The sequence below is a fragment of the Cucurbita moschata genome, unplaced genomic scaffold (genome assembly GCF_002738365.1).
Source record: "Cucurbita moschata cultivar Rifu unplaced genomic scaffold, Cmos_1.0 Cmo_Scf00036, whole genome shotgun sequence".
NCBI lineage: Eukaryota > Viridiplantae > Streptophyta > Magnoliopsida > Cucurbitales > Cucurbitaceae > Cucurbita > Cucurbita moschata.
Window position 1 is genome coordinate 228,055 of NW_019268552.1, and position 22,503 is coordinate 250,557.

General features: G+C 35.6%; 5 protein-coding genes across 5 annotated transcripts; 4 read left to right on the forward strand and 1 right to left on the reverse strand.

Moving 5' to 3' along the window:
* Positions 1–406: 406 nt before the first annotated feature.
* LOC111431290 lies at positions 407–2,565 on the forward strand. The gene is made up of 2 exons (XM_023067873.1): positions 407–590; positions 1,923–2,565. The coding sequence occupies exons 1-2, from the start codon at positions 500–502 to the stop codon at positions 2,453–2,455; spliced, it is 624 nt and encodes a 207-aa protein (XP_022923641.1). The 5' UTR covers positions 407–499; the 3' UTR covers positions 2,456–2,565.
* LOC111431289 (nucleoside diphosphate kinase) lies at positions 2,540–5,324 on the reverse strand. The gene is made up of 7 exons (XM_023067872.1): positions 5,029–5,324; positions 4,879–4,935; positions 4,496–4,582; positions 4,158–4,238; positions 3,944–4,056; positions 3,808–3,857; positions 2,540–2,814 (listed from the first exon to the last, which is right to left on the reverse strand). The coding sequence occupies exons 1-7, from the start codon at positions 5,254–5,256 to the stop codon at positions 2,747–2,749; spliced, it is 684 nt and encodes a 227-aa protein (XP_022923640.1). The 5' UTR covers positions 5,257–5,324; the 3' UTR covers positions 2,540–2,746.
* Positions 5,325–7,799: 2,475 nt separating this feature from the next.
* LOC111431282 (vinorine synthase-like) lies at positions 7,800–9,285 on the forward strand. Its single transcript, XM_023067864.1, has 2 exons — positions 7,800–8,377; positions 8,462–9,285. The coding sequence occupies exons 1-2, from the start codon at positions 7,828–7,830 to the stop codon at positions 9,211–9,213; spliced, it is 1,302 nt and encodes a 433-aa protein (XP_022923632.1). The 5' UTR covers positions 7,800–7,827; the 3' UTR covers positions 9,214–9,285.
* Positions 9,286–15,497: 6,212 nt separating this feature from the next.
* On the forward strand, positions 15,498–18,355 carry LOC111431285 (glyceraldehyde-3-phosphate dehydrogenase, cytosolic-like). Its single transcript, XM_023067867.1, has 12 exons — positions 15,498–15,605; positions 15,764–15,787; positions 15,902–16,002; positions 16,150–16,265; positions 16,358–16,457; positions 16,821–16,967; positions 17,054–17,114; positions 17,205–17,302; positions 17,424–17,566; positions 17,686–17,769; positions 17,875–17,964; positions 18,052–18,355. The coding sequence occupies exons 1-12, from the start codon at positions 15,602–15,604 to the stop codon at positions 18,095–18,097; spliced, it is 1,014 nt and encodes a 337-aa protein (XP_022923635.1). The 5' UTR covers positions 15,498–15,601; the 3' UTR covers positions 18,098–18,355.
* Positions 18,356–18,772: 417 nt separating this feature from the next.
* Positions 18,773–21,648, forward strand: LOC111431286 (glyceraldehyde-3-phosphate dehydrogenase, cytosolic-like). Its single transcript, XM_023067868.1, has 12 exons — positions 18,773–19,017; positions 19,157–19,180; positions 19,289–19,389; positions 19,490–19,605; positions 19,696–19,774; positions 20,064–20,210; positions 20,285–20,345; positions 20,454–20,551; positions 20,648–20,790; positions 21,095–21,178; positions 21,334–21,423; positions 21,537–21,648. Exons 1-12 carry the CDS (start codon positions 19,014–19,016, stop codon positions 21,580–21,582), a joined length of 993 nt encoding a protein of 330 aa, XP_022923636.1. The 5' UTR covers positions 18,773–19,013; the 3' UTR covers positions 21,583–21,648.
* The last annotated feature ends 855 nt before the right edge of the window (positions 21,649–22,503 follow it).

A 22,503-nucleotide genomic window follows, 5' to 3' on the forward strand; every position in this document is an offset into this window, starting at 1 on the left:
TAGTTTATCGATCTACCTATATACCGAAATTTCAATAAGATTAATATTTTTTACTGTATGGATTAAATTTAAAAATAGAATGACTAAATTTTTACGTACAACTAAACATTGCAAAATAAAATTCATGAACTAAATTATTACTTCCTACGTTCATTACAATATAAAATTCATTAATCATAAACCAAAAATGAATTTTAACCTTAATCAAAATTTGATCCCTAAGCCACAATTGTCTAGCTAATGCTAATATTATAAAATTTAAAATCATTGTTATATATACATATCTGTGGTTAAAAAGCCCAAAAAAGAAACGGCCCATATTACATAAGCCCAAGTAGGCCCAAACTGAACCAAATAAAGAGTGTGGAGTAAGCTTCCCGCTCTTTCTTGATTCATTAGCGCGCCAGTGAAATCTGAAATTCGTGTTTGCTTTTCTTCTTCCGAAGGAAGCCATTGAGGCGTTCGTCTCTCTGCGGTCAGTTGTTTACGGATTGAAACGATGTTCGGGAGAGTCAGATCGTCTTCTTCAGTGGATTCCTTGGAGCGGCCGCCTTCCAAGGTTCTTAAAGATGACCGTCTCTCCATCTACGGTTCGTTCTCTATCTTAATCTTTCTTTTTGATCTAATTATGGATTCACATTTATAATCTGCCGGTGTCTCCCTTATTCTTTTCTTTCTTTTTTTTTTTTTTTTTTTTTTTTTTTTTTTTTTTTTTTTTTTTTTTTTTTTTTTTTTTTTTTTTTTTTTTTTTTTTTTTTTTTTTTTTTTTTTTTTTTTTTTTTTTTTTTTTTTTTTCCTTTTGAACTCATACTTAAATTTAAATGTGATAATATGAATGGTTTCTCTACTATTTTCCGGTTCATTGCTCATTTGCGCTGGAGCGTTCATTCAGGTTATAGCGTCAGAGTTCCAGGAGAGATTAGTAGTTCGGCTTCTGTTTTCGGGTCTACATTATTGTGTGATTTGGCTTATCTTGGACAATTGATTTGAAATCCAACCTGTTCATTGATTGAATTATAATAAATTTTGAAATCTACTTCTCTAACTAAACATTAACTTATTCAATTTGTAAATTTACATACTAGCTAAATCAGGAACTTATGTTTTTGGAATTTTATCATCATCAAGATGTGAGGTATACATTAGATTTTCCAATTATGGGCTATGCAAGCTTAGATTCCTCAAACTCTAACCAGATTGCCTATACATCCTCCAAACGAAGTTAATACGTAAGCATTCGACGATGTCTTTATTCGGAGAATTGTATATTTTGTCGAGCATTTCTTTTAAACAAAAAGGCATATCTCCTGTGACTGATATTCAGCCACAAATATTTTTTTAGGTTCAATTTTCAAAAACTATCCTCCCAAATTTTGGATAGTTCATCTTGAAAGTTGAATTTGTTTTCAAAATAAACTTGAAAAGTTTATTTGCTTATGTGTTATTTAAGTGAACAAATCTAAACATATATGGGATGTAGATTTGAGGTTAGTGTTAGCAAAAAAAAAAAAAAAAAAAAAAAACTGTGCATTTGAAATGAGGAAGACGATATTATGTATGGCTCATAGATAATTTTTATTTATTTTTCATGTTTTTGTTTAGATTTGTTCACATAAATCTGAAGGTTGTTTTGAAACAAATTTCAAGTTTAGAGGTGTAATTGAATCTAACCCATAGTTAAAATAATATTTTTGATGTAATGTAAAGTTTTTCTGCTTTTTTGGAACCAACAAAGGTCTCTGTTTACTTCGGTAAGTTTTTATTTATCCTAGAAATGAATGATATTCTTCACTCTCTCTCGAAATGAGACTGCAGTCCAAAATCTGATGTGGGGGATGAAATAATATTGTAGTTATGGATTCAGATTAACAACCACAATCGTACAGAATTTTTTGAACATATCATTTAGTTCCTTCTTGCAGAGACTACCCTAAGGAAGCTTAAACTCGGTTCGCAACTCGACTCAATCCTACCCACGGCCAAGGATGATGCCTTAGAGGATGGAGAAACCAATTCTTGCTCATGTTCGTCGCGCACCGAGGCAATGAAAACAGAAGCATGCAACAGTCCAGCATGTTTTCCAAAGGGTTCTCATGAGTTAGCCAACCCAACTAAAGAGGATTTGATAACTGTAGATTCAGATTATTCGACAAGTACAACTTCTACACATGAAGCTTCCAGGGATTGTCAATCAACAGAACATTCAACGCAGCAGCGTAGGATGAAGAACTCTATTAAGTACCTATTCTCAAAGTACAAGAATTCTCCAGGAATTTCAACAATTGTGGAGGAGGCGACGATGACGACGACAGAGGATATTTGTTGTATGGTTACGTCACCAAGTTCTAATGCATCTCAGTCTAGTGATAATATCAAGCTACATTCAAAGCAAGAATCCATTGGTTCTTCGACTATATCGTCGGAATTGAGTTCTATAACTAACTTGGTGGCATGATCAAACATTAGCCATTCCAGAGTCGGTTGCCTCTTTCAATGAGTATATCTGAACATAGAGCTAAATTATGAGACGACTGATGTCTCTAATCCACCACTGTTATTAGTTCATTATGAAAATTTCTGTAGAGTCTTGATATTCAAAATGGATTTCCTCCTTTTTGCATAAACGGGTCTGTGAGGAAGATTATTACAGGACTCTATACTGGAATCTTATTCTATAATTCAAGATTACAGACAAGATTAATAATCAACAATTCTTACCGAGGACAAGAAGGCTTCATAGACAACATCACTCTATCAGCCATGATGCAAGAGCTGGCTCCCAGTCCACCAGTTCACCTTCTTTGAACCAGAGGGCTGCATACACAGAAAGTCTAAGACTTGGAACAACATCAAAATAATGCAAAATCTAATGAACTCTCAAGATTTCTTAGTCCATTTAAAGAAATTGCTAATAAACTAATGTAGAGTTAGTCATCTGAACCTCAAAACTTAATCACTGCAGCATCCCTAAGCTACAAAACTAGTGAAATGTGAGATCCTACATTGGTTGGAAGGGGGACGAAGTATTCTTTATAAGGATGTGGAAACCTCTCCCTAACATATGCATTTTAAAACCATGAGGCTGACGGCGATACGTAACAGGCCAAAGAGGGCAATATCTGCTAGCGGTAGGCTAGGGTCATTCCAAATGGTATTAGAGCTAAACATCGGATAGTGTGCCAACGAGGACGATAGGCACCCAAGGAGGGTGGATTGTGAGATCTCACATCGGTTGGAGAAGGGAACAAAACATTCTTTATATAAGCGTGGAAACCTCTCCCTAACAGACGCATTTTAAAACCGTGAGGCTGACGTCGATACGTAATAGGCCAAAGTGAACAATATCTGCTAGCGGTAGATTTAAGACATATCATGAAGACAATTAGATTTTCCTAAAACATGAAAAACTGCTCCGGTTTCAAGTGGAACTTAATCCTGAAACTCAGATACTACTTTTCATTTCACACAAACTTCTGATTCTAACTCATTTCCATCAACCTTATGCTTCTATGATCATGATTCCGACTCGTTTCCATCAACCTTACTCCATCCTTTTTCTTTTTTTCCTGCTAAACAATATTGATAATTAGCAGAAATTACCCTCATGCTCCTAAATCCGACGTCCACCGTGTTTAGTTAAAGACTACCAACTACAATTCAATGAGCACAAGACGAATGATTTGTTTTGTATAGTTTCTTTTCTCAGAATTAAGAAAAAAATACCACAAAAATAACAAATCCACTGATTATAGCAATATTATCGAGAATGTACACACGTTAAGCCATTTTAAAAGCAGTGTCTCTTACCTACTTCACGCTTGCCACTCTCAGGACTATCACTCCCATGAATCACATTCCTGCCAAGATGTTCAAATAAGTTCTTTTTATCGTCACGATTGCATTTTAACAATTATACCATGAATCAAATTTCATAAGGTCTGACCTTCCTTTTTGAATTGCAAGATCCCCTCTTATCGATCCTGGCTCGGCTTCTAGAGGATTCGTAACTCCGATTAACTTACGTGCTGAGGCCACAACGCCAACACCCTCCCATGCCTAAATAAACACAATCAACATCGACCGCAAAGTTGTGGGATAGTTAGTTTTTATAATGGGCCGAATTCGAATTACAGCAGAAATAGAGATGAGAAACATACCATACACACAACAGGGCCTGATGTTATGTATTCAATTAAACCAGGAAAAAAGGACTTCCCCTTAAGATCTTTATAGTGTTCCTGTAATAATATAAGATCAGTTTAATAGAGAGAGAGAGAGAGAGAGAACAAAAACATGGCCGAGAAAGATCTCAATCAAGAATGCTTAATGAAAGTCTCAAACGACCAATTAGCTTATGAAGTAATCTTTCAATGAATTTAAAAAGTAGGACTCTAAATACTTTCGATCTTTTGAGCTTGAACAATTAGAACAAAAATCAAATTCTCCAAGGAACTTCAGAAACATCATGGAGAATGAACGTCGTTCAAGGACAAACCTCAGCCAAATCCTTTGAGCATTGCGTGAGCTTCAAACCAGTAAGCTTAAATCCTTTCTTCTCAAATCGCGAAATTATCTCTCCAACCTAAAACAAACTCAGTTAAAGCAAGAACACTTCACAATGCACGTCAAGCAGTTCTCTACTATAATTACAGAGGAAATTGTGGATTCCTTCATTTCTACTTCAAATTTTTCCTGTTTAATTAGACATTATTAAACGAAATTGAACTCATATCCAAGAATTAAGACCTTAATAGCACAGGAGATGAACAATGAACATTCAAGTACACTGAATTGCAAAGTTCGACAGTAACCACAGAGAAAAAGCAGGAAAAAGCACAAATTAAGGGCTAAATTATCAGGTCATAAAAGGAAACTCACAAGACCACGTTGAACGCCGTCAGGTTTCACCATAATGTAAGTCTGGTCGACTCGCTCCTACACCTCAAAAGACAAAATCGATTAATCTCAAAACAGGCCAATAATTGAAAGCCAGTTCAATACGAAAAAGAGAAAGAAAATTGAACACACCAGTGAGGCAACCAAATGAGGCAAAAAGATAAAGGATTCATTAGCAACCGAAGCAGCACGAGAACGAGTAGTAAATTTGTAGAAGAGATGAGAATTCGAAGGGAATGATGAAAGATGGTCGCAGCGGCGCAGTGCAGTCGTCCGAGAGTAGGTTAAGCTGCAGAAGGTTCTCGTCCGCCGCCGGAGAAGCGGCGGAGCACCTGTTCCGAATACGGCCAAAGCATCCATTTCGCCTTCCTTTTGTAACGCCCAATCCAAAAGGTATGTACAGAGGCAAAGTTCTTTCGCCCGCAGTTTCATATGTATTATATATATATATATATATATATATATATTTTTGGTAATAATTTAGTATAATTTAGTTTATATATGTTTTAAATTTTATAATAACTTTTGAAAATTTTCATTAAATAATAATTATAAAATCCAAGAACTATATTTATAAAAATCCGTGACAAAATTGTTACGAACTTTAAGACTAAATCCAAGAAATTATTATATTAATAATTTATTTATCTAAACAAATAGTGTGTAAATTAAAAGATTATTATTAGAAGTAATTAATAAAGTTGAATTGAGTATCAAAATTAATAAATTTATCCCTCAAAATTAAGTATGAGAAGAATTTATTAATGACCTATAGTTTGTAGAGCCTCCAAGGACACTGTTTTGACTATGGCAACAGGTGGCCTAAGCCATCAGGTATACCCAATAACTAAGCCCTTTCGATCATCTTCTGCCGCCGTTGGCCTGTCGGAGGTGGTCAGAGACTGCAGCCGACAACGCCACATGAACAAACTTGTGCTCCGAGGATGGTGACCCAACCAAGACCTCCAGAATTTTGTCCCTCAAATGTTTTGGACATGTTGAGGCTTGAAGTTAAAAGCCTCTTTTTTTTTTTCCTCAAAAAATCAAAACCAACCTCAACATTTCGAGATCTTTATTGGCATCGAAAAGTATTTGTTCCAACAAGTATATTTTATTTGAAAGATTATGGTATACGAGTATGATGTTACCAGCGCAAGGCGAACACGAGTTGAATTTTAACAATAAACGAAGATAAGTACTTAAAAGTTAAAGCTTTTCGATGTCTACCCTCGAGGTCATTTCAAAACTGAAGGTACCGACTAGTGTTTAAGGTTAAATATGGTGGACTTCTCTTAGTCTCCCCTTATAAAGAGGGCTTGTGTTTTCTCGAGAATGGTGTGTGCATAACTCAGCATTTTAGTGCACATACCATACTCGAGCTCTAAATCAATGTTCCTTGAAACAAGAAGTACGTACGCACACGAGTTTCATTGAGAACCAAAGTATGTTAATGACTCGACCACACGTCTATGAATGAAGATGGTTTTCAGCCACTAATTCGAAGGAAATTCATTAACTTTGTTTATGTCCTTATACAATAAACAAAACAAGTGAAGTTGGTTAAGTATGATCGGGGAATCGTTATAATTGATGTAATTTATGGGAGAGATGAACAATTATATATTTTTTAATTTAAATATTAAAATATATATTTTAAAATTTTAAAGTAACTATATATATTTTTTAAAGTTTGATGGGCAAAATAAAATATTTTAAAATATAGAATGGGATTTAATTCTCAATAGTAACCCTTTAATTGATTAATAATAAAAATTAACGAAAAGCAACATTAAATTATCTAGCCGGCTTAAAACGGCGTCGCTTTTCAAACCTCGACGTGGGGCCCACCACAAGACCACGCCACTCCTTTTGACTTGATCATAATTAATATTATATTAGATTGATCAATAAATTTCACAACTGATTATTATAAATAAATAATTGTTCAAAGTAAAATATTATTTCACAACTAATTTTTTAATTTTCAATTCTTCTGACTTATAATTCGTTTAAACTTAGTTATCAAGTTGATTTAAAATTGAATCCAACAATACCAAACTTATAGTTAATTTTTAAAAAATTATAGTTTCAATACAATTATATATATCCAACCATACATAAATTTATTTCATAATATATATTAAAATATTATTAAGTTGCAAATCTTAATTCTTTAAAAAAAATAAATAAACAAATATTTATTTTAGTTTTATTAAAAACAAAATTTTGAATAAATGATCGGAATAATCGACCGATGAATAATTTTAATTTGGTCAAATATTTTTTTCAAACCACATATAATACGAAGCGAATCAAACTAGTTGCGTTCTTAATTCAACCATTAAACAAATGGTTTAAGTGAATAATCTCCAAAATTCTTATTAATTTAAAATTACGTTAAACAATTATGACTAAATTATAATAAATTAATTATATATTTGACTGGTCAAATTAGAACTCAAATCCTTAAAAAGAGACTTTTATATTAAAATTTGAGTCATTTTAATTTTAATTTTAATTTATTTGTTTTCTTAGATAATGAAATTTATATTTTTCTTTAAATTACTTCTCCTAATTAAAAAAATTAAAAAAAAAATTAATTTTATTTTTGGAGAATTAAGCAAAATAAATTAATAAATAAAATTCATAATTATTTAGTATAAATTATAGCAAGAAATCGAAAAAAGGACTTTTAATTCAAACTACATGTTATAGCAAGACCTAGTAAGCACCTTTAATTTTCAGCTATCTTATAAACTAATTAATCAATCGATTAATTATTTTTTTAATTCTATTAAAAATCAAATTAAACGGTCAATTCACGATAGTACAATAATAATTCCATATATTTCATATATAAATTCATTAATCCATACCCATTGAACATCCCAAATTAACAAGAACAAAAAAAAAACCGAGCATCCGACAGCAATGGAGATGAACAATTTGAATGTCGAAATAATTTCCACCGAGTCCATCAAGCCGTCGTCTCCAACGCCGTCAGAGCACCGAGAGCTCAAGCTTTCATTTCTCGACCAAGTTGCCCCCAGCAGCTACACGCCTCTCCTCTTCTTCTACACCGCCGACCAGCTCCACGGCGGCGATGACCACCGTGAGCGGTGCCGGAAATTGAAGGAGTCTCTTGCTGAAACCTTGAACCGGTTCTATCTTCTTGCTGGAACTCTGGTGGAGGCTTATTTGGTGGACTGTAACGATGACGGCGTGGAGTTTTCTGAAGCTAGAGTTTCCGGCCGGATGTCGGAGGTCATGGAGAAGCCTCACGACGTCGTTTCGTTGCTCCGTCTGCTGCCGTTTGATCATGATGCGGTTCTTGAGAGGGAGTGCATTTTGGCTGTACGGTATAATGTGTTTGAGTGCGGCGGCGTTGTGGTTGCTCTCTGTGTTACTCATAAGATCGTCGACGGAACCTCCGCCACCATGTTCACCAAAGCCTGGGCCGCCGCCTGCCGTGGAGACGACAGTGAGTATTTATTAAATCCATTTCAGTTATTATAATCGGAATTTTCGCTTAACATTTTCAATCTCTGTTCTTACTTCGAAACAGAGTATCCGGTGGTGCCGACATTCGACGCGACGGAGCTATTCCCGCCGATGGAAATCCGCGGCGGAAACAGACGGCAATCACGAATGGAAAAAATCGTAACAAGAAGATTCATCTTCAACAAATCCAACATCGCCGCTCTGAAACACCAAGCCAACTCGGAAGCATTCCTCAACCAACGCCCTCCGTCACGAGTAGAAACCGTCTCCGGCTTCCTCTGGAAGCGTTTCATGGCCATAGCTCAACAAAAACCCCCCACCAAAGCTAAACGCTTCGCCGTAATCCAAGCCGTGAACCTCCGCAACCGAATGGACCCACCGCTTCCGCCGAACTCCTTCGGCAACCTCTGGTGGTTCGCCACCGCCGACGCGCCAATCGACGAGGAACAAGACTTCCCATCCTTAGTAGCCAAAATCAGAGAAGCAATAAAAGAAATCGACGGCGATTATATCAAGACAATACAAGACACGGAGAAATCGATGAAGGCGAAGATGAAAATGGGCCAAATGGTTTATTCCGGCGAGTTGGAGCTCTACAGCTTCACGAGTTGGTGCAGTTTTCCGCTGTACGAATCGGATTTCGGCTGGGGAAAACCGGCTTGGGTCTGCAGCCCAGGGCGGCCGTACAAGAACGTGGTGCTGTTCGTGAACACCAGCGACGGCGAAGGAATCGAGGCGTGGGTGAATTTGACGGAAACTGACATGAAGGATTTTGAAACTGATGCGGAACTTCTCTCCTTCGCGTCATTATCCTGAAATTCGGTATATTTAATAATTATTCTAATAATATAAGCAAATTAAATTTTATATTTGAAAAAAAAAAAAAAAGATAAATAATAAGGAAGGATGATGATGATGATGATAGTAATGTTAGCTATTGTTTGTTCATCCAATTTGAAGTTAATTTCCATCTTTTGATTTCAATCTCTCATAATTTATATTTATGTTATTTAATGTATTAATTTTCATATATATATATATATATTTATGCTATTTATTGTACTAATATTTGTCTAAATAATATTTATATTATTTGTTTAAAATATATTAAATTATTATGTATGTTATTAATAAGTCTATAGAGCTCGTGTTTGTAGATCGTGGGGTCTAAGTGAGCAAACGTAAGTCCATAAAATGGACGTTAATAAGTTGTGGGGTCTCTCAAATTCTTTGGGCGTGTGTTACGTTAACGTCACTATTCTTCTCCACTTATTCTGTTACAAGCCATTAAATCATAATTTTTAAAAATTATTTTGAAAATAAAACAGAATAGCATGAAGTTATTATTGATAATTAGATTAAAATAACAAAAACTCCTATATTTCTTATAGGTATACTTTTGACACTTCGGATGTTTGAATGTATAACAGTCCAAGCCACCGTCAGCAAATATTGTCTTATTTAGACTCTTTCTGGGTTAGACTTTTCCTTTTAGACTTCTTCTACACATACGAAATATTGTCTTATTTGGACTTTCTCAGTGTGGGTTTCCCTTAGATATTGTCTTCTTTGCCTTTCCCTTCCCGACTTTCTTCAAAGTTTTAAAACAATCTATCAAAGAGGTTTCTTCTCGGGATAAATATATATATATATTTATTTATTTATTTATTGAAGAGTAAATAAATTATATTTATATTCCGAAATTGATCCAAACGTAGATAATAAATAAAGCGTAAAAAACTAATTATGGAAATGAAGAAAATAAAATTAAAGAATATATCTTATCGACATAATTATATTCCTAAATCAGGGAGAACCAGAAATGAAAAACTACGGCGGCGATTAATACTCTGTACTCGGACTTAGCTACCGGAAGGTGCCTCCAACACCGGCGGACAAAGAGAATAGCAACTCGCTCCTCCGCCGCCGCGCCAGCGGCATCGTCGTCTTCAGCCGAGGACGGGGCTAAAATCGGGAGCAAAAGCAATGCAAGCAAGCAAAAGCATAGCGGAAGAGGCGCCGTCTTCTTCGACATTAGAGCAACTTCTCTTGAACTTCGGATACTTAGCTTTATTGCACTGGATTTGCTTCGCCGTCGCCGCCGCCTCCGCCGCTTGCGGCGGCTGAACTTGCTGGTGCTTCATTCTCAGCGTTTCTTCCACTTTAGACACCATTTTGAAAAGATTTTTAAGGAAATGATCGGAAGAGGCAATTTGATTTGTGGTGTGGGGAACATCCCTACATAAGCACCTGGTTTTATAGTGTCCTAGGATGACGAAAATGCCCCTCCCCAATTGGCTTAATTTCTGTTTCGTTCTTATCCCCTTTGGAATTATATTTTAAATTATTTTATTTTATTAAATTTTAATGGTTTCACTTGGGCTAGATACATTTATCCTACTGAAAAGGCAGTGTATGGGCCCATAATTATTTTATTTTATTAAATTTTAATAACAGTGCCTAAATTGTTGCCCAGTCAAAATAAATAAATTTCGATAAAGTTCATATTCAATGTTACGGTGATTCATAATTCCGGGATCAACTAGAAAATGATACTCCGAATCATAGAACTATAATGAAATATACGATCAACCAACATTCATCAAATTTGAAAAAGGGTCAGAAGAAATGGTGATTGTACATGTCTTAACTGATTGAATATAAGCTACAAACGACTTGTTGTCAGATTGATGTTATCAGAATATCATATTAAGATATAAAATTACAAGTTTAGTCTCTAAATGTTGGGTTTGTGTCTGTCTGGTCCCTAAACTTTCAAAACCGCAGTTCTTTCCCATCAATTTATGTTTAATAGAACTCTAAACTTTTAATTATATGTGTAGTAAATCTCTTACTTCAATTTTATGTCTAATAAAACCTTAAATATTTAATTTTATATCTAGAACATCTATAAATTTTAAAAATACAAAATTAAAATTTTTTAAAAACTATATATTTTTCTAAATTTAAGAGGCAGGTATCCATAATTGTGAAAGAAAAATGTGAACGCTAAAATATGAATATTAATTTAATGTCCAAAATACTTAATAAAAAAAATGTTAGTGCCCACAGAATATATTTAGATATATAGTTCCAAAGTTTCTAACGGCCATATCTTTGAACCATAGATTGAAACTATATAATATATGTAAACTTTATAATATATTCAATTAATGTCACCCATGAAATTATTTAGTAAATTAAAATATGATAAATAAAAGCATTGGATTCTCCCTTGGAGCTGGGTTTTCCATTTTAAATATAATGCAAACATTTATTAATTAGGTTAATATGATATTAATCTTTACTTAATTGGGTTTTATAATCATATTATAATGTTATTAGGGTTTGAAGATGATGATGATGGAGAATTTGTCACGTTGTATGGAAGGGAGAGGTCTTCATGTGCATACCCATGTGATCATGTGGTCTGGTTCCTCCTGTCTTCTTGTCTCATTGGTCTCTTTCTTTTTTATTTTAGGTCAAGATGCATGTATGCATTCTTTAAGTGAAAACTAAGAATCGAGAATTTTGGAATGTTTTGGGTAAAAATTACGTTCGGTTCAAGAGATTGGTTTCGTAGAAGTACAGTTTGTTAAAATATCATCACTAGTCCAGTAGGGTCGTCGAGCCCAGTAATTATATGAACCCATTGTATATATATTTTATTAATAAATCTCGGTTTCGTAGAGAACCCATTGTATATATATTGAGATATTGGTTTCCTAGATGTACAGTTTGTTAAAATATCATCATTAGTCTAATAGGGTCGTCGAACCCAATAATTGTATGAACCCACTAGTCTAATAGGGTCGTCGAGCCCAATAATTGTATGAACCCATTGTATATATATTTTATTAATAAATTTTGAGCAATTTCAAGTAATAAAGTATAGCAGCATTATACAGTATCACTAGCCCAATAAGGTCGAGCCTAATCATATGCTTTTATGCTAATTTGAACAATATGACCCTTTTGTTAATAAATCTTGAGTTGTTCTGTTAGATCAACCGTTCAAGACCTCCACTAGTCTAATAGGGTCGTCGAGTCCAATAATTGTATGAACCCATTGTATATATATTTTATTAAAAAATTTCGAGTAATTTCAAGTAGTAAAGTATAGCAGTATTATACAGTATCACTAACCCAATAGGGTCGAGCCTAATCATATGCTTTTATGCTAATTTGAACAATATGACCATTTTGTTAATAAATCTTGAGTTGTTCTGTTAGATCAGCCGTTCAAGACCTTTAGTGTAATGACCTAGATCCACCGCTAACATATATTGTCTTCTTTGGGCTTTCCCTCAATGCTTTAAAATGCATCTGCTAAGGGAAGGTTTCCATACCCAAATGGTGGTTTGTTCTCCTCTCCAACTAATGTGGGACATCACATCTAGTCTCTATCTCGGCCCAGAATGGGATCACCTTTGACCTTATTAGCCAAAATACTAATTATATAATTAGATTAACTTTTAAACTATCGTAAATTGATCGATTTATGATATTTGAAACATATCGTTGACGTTTTTCTAATTTTTCGAAAAAAATATTTATTTGTAGTCTTAATAATATCATTGAGTTCGATAAAATATTATAACAACCGAAACCCTAAAACATATGCAAATTAATTGGGTTTAATAATTGAGTTCATGAACCCATAATTCTAAACACCAAAAAGGACCATTGTGTTTAGAAAATGGGATGTTTCCCCTTTTTACTACACAAAACTTTGGTTGGTTTTCAATGTTTCTATCATATTTTCTTAATTTTAATTTTTTTTTTTTTGGGTTTAATTGAATTTTGCCCATTTTGTTGGGTTTATATTTATTTATTTATTATTATTATTAAAATTGACATTTGTTTTTATTATACAGTCTGGATCTTTGTCTTGGAATCTACCTAGGCTCCTTGGTTGAGTTCCATTATTGACTTAATTAATTATTAGGCCAATTAAACCTTTTCGATTTATTCTTGACCGCTAATAGATATTGTCCGTTTTGATCTATTGCGTATCGATATCAGCTTCATAGTTTTAAAACATGTATCTTAGTAATAGGTTTTCACACCCTTACAAGGCTTCGTTACTCTCTATCCAATGTGAGATCTCACAATCCACTCTCTTGAGAGCCCAACATCTTCGTTGGTACACCGCTTGGTGTCTGACTCTGATACCACTTGTAACAAACCAAGTCCACGGTTAATAAATATTGTCCACTTTGACTATTATGAATTGTCGTCAGCCTCACAGTTTTAAAACGTGTCTTTTATGGATAGATTTTCGCACCAAAATGTTTCGTTTCTCTCTCCAGCTGACGTGAGATCTCATATTTAATATCATGATTTATTATTTTTATTAAATTTTTTTTTAATAGTTTTTTATAATATAAAATAAGAATAATTTTACAACTATGGGCCTTCACGAAACTTTCCGGGAGGCGTTAGCCCAAGTTCGTTACTCGAGCCCAAACGGTATTATGGGCCTTAAAGTCCATTCACTTACAACTATGGGCCTTCCCCAAACAGTTTTGATGGGCCCATAGAGTCTATTCGCTTTCGGCCTGGGTGTTTGTATATAATTCTTCAATTATATTTTATAAATTTTAAAAGTAAGCTTTTTTTCCTCTTAAATTATATTTTTATCATTTAGAGATTAATAAAAGTAATAAACTAAAATTTTTAATTTGGATTTAAATATAAAATTAATAAAATTTAAAATATTTTTTATTAATTAATATTTATTTTGGGAGAAAAAAAAAAGGACAAACATATTAGAAAAAGAATACCGAATTTGGAATGTGATATGTTATATGGGTTGGAGAGAGAAACGAAACATTGGTTACAAGAGTGCGAATTTTTTTCTTAACAGACATGTTTTAAAACCGTGAGATTAACTGTAACAAGTAAAGGACTAAAGCGAACAATATTTGTTAGCAGTGGGCATGGACGGTTACAAATGATATTCGAACCAGACATCAGACAGTGCGTGGACCCCATCAAAGGGAGTGGATTATTAAAAAAAATTGTAAGACTAACAACGATATATAACAAACTAAAATTTACTTCACTAGCGGTCAGCTTGGACTGTGAGAACAAACTAAATGCCTTAAATTATAATATAATGTGATTAATTAATTAATTAAAAAAACAATTGGACCGCCATGGAATAAAAAATCAGCTGGCGTGTCGACATACATCAGCAGACAGAGTCGACTACTTACCTAAATTTATATAATTTTCGTTTTTTTTCATTTTTTGGACTAAAAAAAATACATAACCTAATTCAAGTCCAAAAGAATACCAAAAAGTCAACCCTAAAATAGAGGGCTGCATGTTCAGCCCACTCGTTGAAAAAGACACCTGGCTACCCTTTATTCTTTTATTTTTTTTTTAAATTATAATTTAAATAATTTTAAATTTTTGCCACGTCATCGCTGACAATATCAACAATTTCCTTCCAACTTATTTGTTATTATATATTATTATAATACTTTAAAAAACAATGGTTCTTATTATAAATGTTGCATCCTCTCATCATTCATTGTCACGCTACCATATTTTAAAATTAATGTAAGTCTAGTGATATATATATATATATATATATATATATTTTATATATATATATATTTTATTTAATATATTGGTGAAGTCAAAATAACAAATAATTAATGCTACATTTTGTCAAAATATTTATGAAAAATTATAATTGGAAACTTTCAATAAATAAAAAATAAAATTAAGACTAATAAAATTATAACTCAACTGTTTTAAAAAAATTGGGCGTGAGAAATTAAAAAAAAAAAAATGAAAATTTTGTCTTATTTTTATTCCATTAGTAACAAAAGACAAAAATGACGAGGGTAATAAATGAGGCTAAGCCACTGGAGCTGTGAAATTGGGCCTGAGAAATGGGCCGTTTATTTTAGATATTTGGGCCAGAGGCCCACAATAAAAGCTTTACCAATCACGGGAATATTGCCTGCTTTACCTAAACTTTTAGCGCACTTTTCAACAATCACCGATTCAGCAGCACGGACCATAGATTTATCACCTTAATACCACCGGCAGCTCCGGTTTCCTGTCTCCGTTTCTTTTGGATTTAAACCCCACGCCCCCCCCACTCACAAACCATATTCAGCTCTCGCCCAATTCACTATTCTCTCTAGAAACTTCTTACCATTCTCTTTACTTTTTCCCCAAGCCAATGGGTAAAAGTCCATTTCTCGTTCAGTTTTCTTTGAATATTGGATTTGTGGAAAATTTCTGTCGATGTTTGGTTTGGATCATGGATCGTATTTGCTATCGTTACTGATTGTGTTTTTTTTTTTTTTTTGAATTTTTTATTTGGTTCTGCGTTGATTTGCAGCCAAGATCAAGATCGGAATCAACGGTATTTTCAGCTCTATTGATTTAGTTAGAACTTGTTTGAGATGACTTTCTGGTGCGTATCTGATTAATATTCTTTCGTGTTTTGCGCTGTTTTGTTGTGGAAATGAAAAATCAGGATTCGGAAGAATCGGAAGGTTGGTCGCTAGAGTTGCTTTACAGAGAGACGATGTGGAACTCGTTGCCATTAACGATCCATTCATCACAACTGATTACATGGTATCGTTAGTCATTTCAGTCTCAGGGTTTCTTTTTGTTCTCTGTTCCTTGATCGGTCGAGAGACGATGGTGAATTTGTTGCATGAGCCTGCTCTCGTTATTATTTTAGTGGTTTTTGAGTGGTTTTCTTTTTGTTTGGTGGAATAGACCTACATGTTCAAGTACGACAGTGTTCATGGTCACTGGAAACATAGCGACGTGAAGGTGAAGGACTCTAAGACCCTTCTTTTTGGTGACAAAGCCGTCTCCGTTTTTGGCGTTAAGTACGTAATTTTTCCACTTGCCGAGGGCTAATTAATTCGGTGTGAGAGTTCCTTTTCAATCGATTTAATGTTTGAATAAATCATGATTTTAGAAATCCGGAGGAGATCCCATGGGGTCAGGCCGGAGCGGAATACATTGTAGAGTCCACTGGTGTTTTCACCGACAAAGAGAAAGCTGCTGCTCATTTAAAGGTTTGCCTTTCCTCTGTCCTTTTCCCCCTATGTTATTGTTATCTTAGACTTGTTTTTCCAATTATAATGTTTTTTTAGAATTATTCAACCCTGTAATCTCATTATCAGACACAAAGTCTGTCTAGCAAAGACTGATTTCTTCCGTTGCACTTCAATTGATGTTAATTTTGGAAATTTAGTTATAGGATTTCTTCTAGGTTAAGTTTTATCATGTTTTTAATGCTTATTAATGTTTCGACAGTGTCTTTTAAGATTTTGGGTCTAGCAATAGGGTTACTACATAAAGAAAAGCTTCAATATCAGCATATATCAATTCTATATTTATTCATCTTAGTTGATCTTTATGTTTAATGGCTGATGCAGGGTGGTGCTAAGAAGGTTATCATCTCTGCCCCCAGCAAGGATGCCCCCATGTTTGTTGTAGGAGTCAATGAGAAGGAATACAAGCCAGAACTTAACATTATTTCCAATGCTAGCTGCACCACCAACTGCCTTGCTCCTCTTGCTAAGGTTTCTACTTGCACGATTGTTGATTCTGTTGTAATTCCTCGTTATTGATTGCTTTAACACTCCATATTATTTTACGAATATTGTAGGTTATCAATGACAGATTTGGCATTGTTGAGGGTTTGATGACCACTGTTCACTCAATCACTGGTGGGTCATTGGATTATTTAGTCTATTTGTATTAAGGGGGTTCCTCCAATATACTTTTGGTGATTTTTAATCTAATGCCCTTGTTTGCAGCCACACAAAAAACTGTTGATGGGCCATCAAGCAAAGACTGGAGAGGTGGAAGAGCTGCTTCATTTAACATCATTCCTAGCAGCACTGGAGCTGCCAAGGTATTGAAATTTACCCTCTGATGCATGTTTTTTGATACCCTCTGATGCATGTTTTTTGATGATTGTCTTGCCTCTGATTGCTTTAAGCACAACTAAGGTCGTCCATTCTGTCATTATGTAGGCCGTTGGCAAAGTCCTCCCTGCATTGAATGGAAAATTGACCGGAATGTCTTTCCGTGTTCCTACCGTCGATGTCTCTGTTGTCGATCTTACAGTGAGGTTGGAAAAGAAGGCCTCTTATGAGGATATTAAGGCAGCCATCAAGTAAGGATGGAGTGTTCTTTGCTCAATTACTTAAATTTGAGTTCTACCTCCTAAAAACCGTACTATTACCTCTTGGGATATGATTGAGTGATTGAAAATCCATTCTTTGTGGTTCTTAGGGAAGAGGCTGAGGGAAAATTGAAGGGAGTTTTGGGCTACACTGAAGATGATGTCGTGTCCTCTGACTTCGTTGGTGACTCCAGGTCTGCCTTCTCATCCCAAACTGTTCTGATTTCTTCTATATGACCACCCCATCCATTAAAAGAAACAATTCTTTGTATCTGATGTTACTCATTCAACTATTACAGGTCAAGCATCTTCGATGCTAAGGCCGGGATTGCACTGAACGACAACTTTGTTAAGCTTGTCTCGTGGTACGACAACGAAGTAGGATACAGGTACAATCTTCCTCATTTCTGACATGTACCACCTTTTATTCCTTCGACAGTTTTTAGTAATGCATCAACTTTTGTTTGTTTTGACAGTACTCGTGTCGTTGACTTGATTGTCCATATCGCTGGTGTCCAGTAAGAAGGGTTTTAGCTTCCATGGTTTGTTCTTGTTCCAGTACTACAGAGGCTCAGCTATGAGCGACAAAAAGTTGAATAAAACAGAGTTTTCAAGCCGCCGGCTATTTCTTTCAAGTTCTTAAGTTGTATTGTCTTGTCTTGTCCTTTTTTGTTGAGACGATTGAGTGGATTTCCACCCACTAGTATGCTTATTTGTAATGCTTTTGAGTAGCAAAAACTCCAACTCGAAATAGATTTTTGGTTTTTCCAACCTTCCATCTCTTTGTTGCTTCTAGAGCTTGTTCTATTACGTTCCATCTATTTCTCTATTGGAGCTGTTGATAAAACTTGTCTAAATTAGAAAGAATATCCCTAAAGATCCTTGGCATTACTAGTACTTAGACACTTATAAAGGAAAATTGTGGAAAATACAGAGCCACCACATCACCGTAGCCGCGTCCCTACCAAATCTCAGGCCTGCAACTATTCCTGGAAGGGGCATCACGCCCCTTCGGATGTCAAACACTACGCTAAACTACAGCCATGCATTTCACAATGGACATTGACCCAAATCTCAGGCCTGCAACTATTCCTGGAAGGGGCATCACGCCCCTTCGGATGTCAAACACTACGCTAAACTACAGCCATGCATTTCACAATGGACATTGACCCACCACTTTCAACTCAATTATTTTGCTCACTTTTCAAGGCTCCCCATTTCCTTTATAGCTCCCTCCTCCGGACCATACATTCCCCTTCCGTTTCATACCAGTTATCCCCTTCCTTTGCCACCGACCACCGTTCCCACTTTCTTGTCGCTTCCTTTCTCTCTGGTCTTTAAGAAGACCCTTCCTCCCATTCTCAGCCATCAGTCATTTTGCCCACTATATTCAGTTCTCGCCTTGTCTTTGGAAATCCTCATAATACATCTCTCTCCAATGGGTATGATTTCATTTCTGGTTTTTGTTTACTTTCTTAAGCAAATTTCTACTTCTGTCCTCATTTTGGTGTTTTACTTTTTGGAATACTTTGCTGATTGTTCTTTCATTTGGTTGGATTCTGTATCTGCGTTGGTTTGCAGCCAAGATCAAGATTGGAATCAACGGTATTGTATTCGATTTACCCTTTTCGTTTAAATTGATTAGAATGTCCTAAAACCGATTGATATTATAGGGTGTTTACTGTTTCTGGTTATGGAAATGAAAAACCCCAGGATTCGGAAGGATTGGGAGGTTGGTAGCGAGGGTTGCTCTACAGAGAAACGATGTCGAACTCGTTGCTGTTAATGACCCTTTTATCACCACTGATTACATGGTACTCTTTGCTACTCTTTTTTACATTCCAAACTTTTTTTTTCTTCTTCCAAGCAATTGCTGGATTATATAAGTGGTCGTTTGTTTGTTTGGTGGAGTAGACCTACATGTTCAAGTACGACAGTGTTCATGGCCAATGGAAGCATCAAGACGTGAAGATTAAGGATTCTAAGACCCTTCTCTTTGGTGAGCAGGCTGTTACAGTTTTTGGCATCAGGTAATAAAACAGCACAGTTAGTCCTGATTTTCTTAGAAGAGCTTCCCTTTCAACTAGTTATTATTGAATGTTGAGTAAATATAACTTCAGGAATCCAGAGTCCACTGGTGTAGAGTCCACTGGTGTTTTCACAGACAAAGACAAGGACAAGGCTGCTGCGCATTTGAAGGTTGTTTTCTCTTTCTTCATGTAGGCCTTTTGTTAATCAAGTAAATACTTCGTTACCTTTGAGCCTGCGTGGTAGCAGTCCATTTACTGGTTTATAAGTTTCCAGTCTTTGTAATTAGCCTCATTTGAAATTTGCTACATCTGTATTGCACTTGGTTCTTCTGTTAATCCGAGAATAGTAGTTCAAGCTTACATACATTTGTTAATTTCTACTGTGTATACTTGTTTGAATCTATCAGTACTCCAACATATGATATTCGTGTTAGCTAATTTTCGATCAATCGAGGCAGGGTGGCGCAAAGAAGGTTATCATCTCTGCTCCCAGCAAGGATGCTCCCATGTTTGTTGTGGGAGTCAATGAAAAGGAATACAAATCAGATCTTGATGTTATATCTAATGCTAGTTGCACCACCAACTGTCTTGCTCCTCTTGCAAAGGTTAATCCTTAATATTCTTGGTTATGGCCTTATGGGGTTGATCATCCGAGTGTTTAAACCTGAAAAATTTGCAGGTCATTCATGATAGATTTGGCATTGTTGAGGGCCTGATGACCACTGTTCACTCAATGACTGGTGGGTCTTCGATCTGTAGGCAAAATATAGATATAAGCTACTTGATCTGAGAGGGTTTATCTGATGTACTCATTTTGTTTGATTTCTGCTAACTTCTTGCTTTTTTAGCCACCCAAAAGACTGTTGATGGACCATCTAGCAAAGACTGGAGAGGTGGGAGAGCTGCTTCATTCAACATCATCCCTAGCAGTACTGGAGCTGCTAAGGTATTCATCACTGATGAGCTCTACAGCTGACTGATGTTTTGAGTATCTACTTTCTTAGCTTATCTAAGCTCTGATCCGATCATTGTGTTCGTTTAGGCTGTCGGCAAAGTTCTGCCTGCATTGAATGGAAAACTGACCGGTATGGCTTTTCGTGTTCCTACCGTTGATGTCTCGGTAGTTGACCTTACAGTGAGGTTGGAGAAGGCAGCATCTTATGAAGATATTAAAGCTGCTATCAAGTAAGGATATAGTTTACTTCATTCTTGTGAGATCTCACATCAGCTAGAGAGGGGAACGAAGCATGAGTGTGGAAACCTCTCCTTAGTAAGCGTGTTTTGAACTGTGAGGCTAACGGCGATACTGAAATGAACAAAGCATTCCTTATAAGAGTGTGGAAACCTCTCCTTAGTAAGCGTGTTTTAAACTGTGAGGCTAACGGCGATACTGAAATGAACTGTTAGTTTGAGAAGGGTTATTACATACCTGGTCTAGAGACGTGTTATCTTTTTTTTTTTTTTATTCATCTTCTTTGTTGGTTACCAGGGAGGAGTCTGAGGGAAAGTTGAAAGGAATTCTGGGTTACACCGAAGACGAGGTGGTGTCCACTGATTTTGTGGGTGACAACAGGTACGTTTTCTACTAACGAACTTACGCGAACAAGATCTCTTACGGTCGTCGTACAACTGTATCCTTAAGACAAGATTTGTTAAGAACTCGATCGTTATATTACATAAAAACAAAGTCTATTATTTCTAAGACAAGTTACTCCGCAATCGGACCAGGTCAAGTATTTTTGACGCCAAGGCCGGGATCGCACTGAACAAAAACTACGTGAAGCTCGTGTCGTGGTACGACAACGAGTTAGGCTACAGGTACAAACAAAGCAAAAAGGGTTTGCATTACTGTAGTAATCCTGGTAGTAGTTGTAGGGACTGATGAGGCACCATTTCTGATCCCATATTGTATTGATTGTTTTGCTGTGCAGCACTCGTGTTATTGACTTGATTGTTCACGTCGCTTCTGTCCATTAAGATAACCATGGGATGCCCTTCCTCCAGTTGCTGAGAAATAAAAGAGCTTTCAACCTTCAATTTTCACCGCTTCTTCTGTTCTTCTTCCTCAATGATCATTATTATTATTATTATGTTTGGATTTTCTGGAGTTAATTAATATATCCATTTTATGTTATTTGTTAATTTCTTCTTCTTTTTAAAATTAGAAAATTTATTTTTAAATAATAAAATGTCACGTGTCAGCTTACGTTAATAGTTAATGAAAGAATGACGTAGGGACTAAAAACTATTATCAAATACTTAACTTGTACATCCCACGTTGGTTGGGGAGGAGAACAAACTACCATCCCCTAGCAGACGCATTTTAAAGCATTGAGGGGAAGTCTGAAAGGGGAAGAGAACAATATCTGTTAGCGGTGGATCTAGGCCGTTACAAATGGTATCAGAGTCAGACACTGGACGATGTGTTAGCCTTCTCGTTGTTTTCTGAAGGGGGGTAGACACGAGCGGTGTGTTACAAATGGTATAAGAGCCGGACACTGGACGATGTGTCAGCCTTATCGCTGTTTCTCGAAGGGGGGTAGACACGAGCGATGTGTTACAAATGGTATAAGAGCCAGACACCGGACGATGTATCAACCTTCTCACTGTTCTCCGAAGGGGGTAGACATGAGGCGATGTGCCAGTAAGGATTCTGATCTCAAAGAGTGCCAGCGATGAAGGTCACTAGGCCTTGAAAGGGGTGGATTGGGATGTCCCACATTGGTTGGGGAGGAAACCTTCGGATGCTGAAAGGGAAAACCGGTGGATCATACTTAGATACCCAAATAAAATCTAAATCGAACCGAAAAGAATATAATTAAAAAAATTCATAAGATCCAATTTAAGCAAATGATAGAGATTTAAGAACTAGATTAATATTAAAATCAAAGAAAAAAA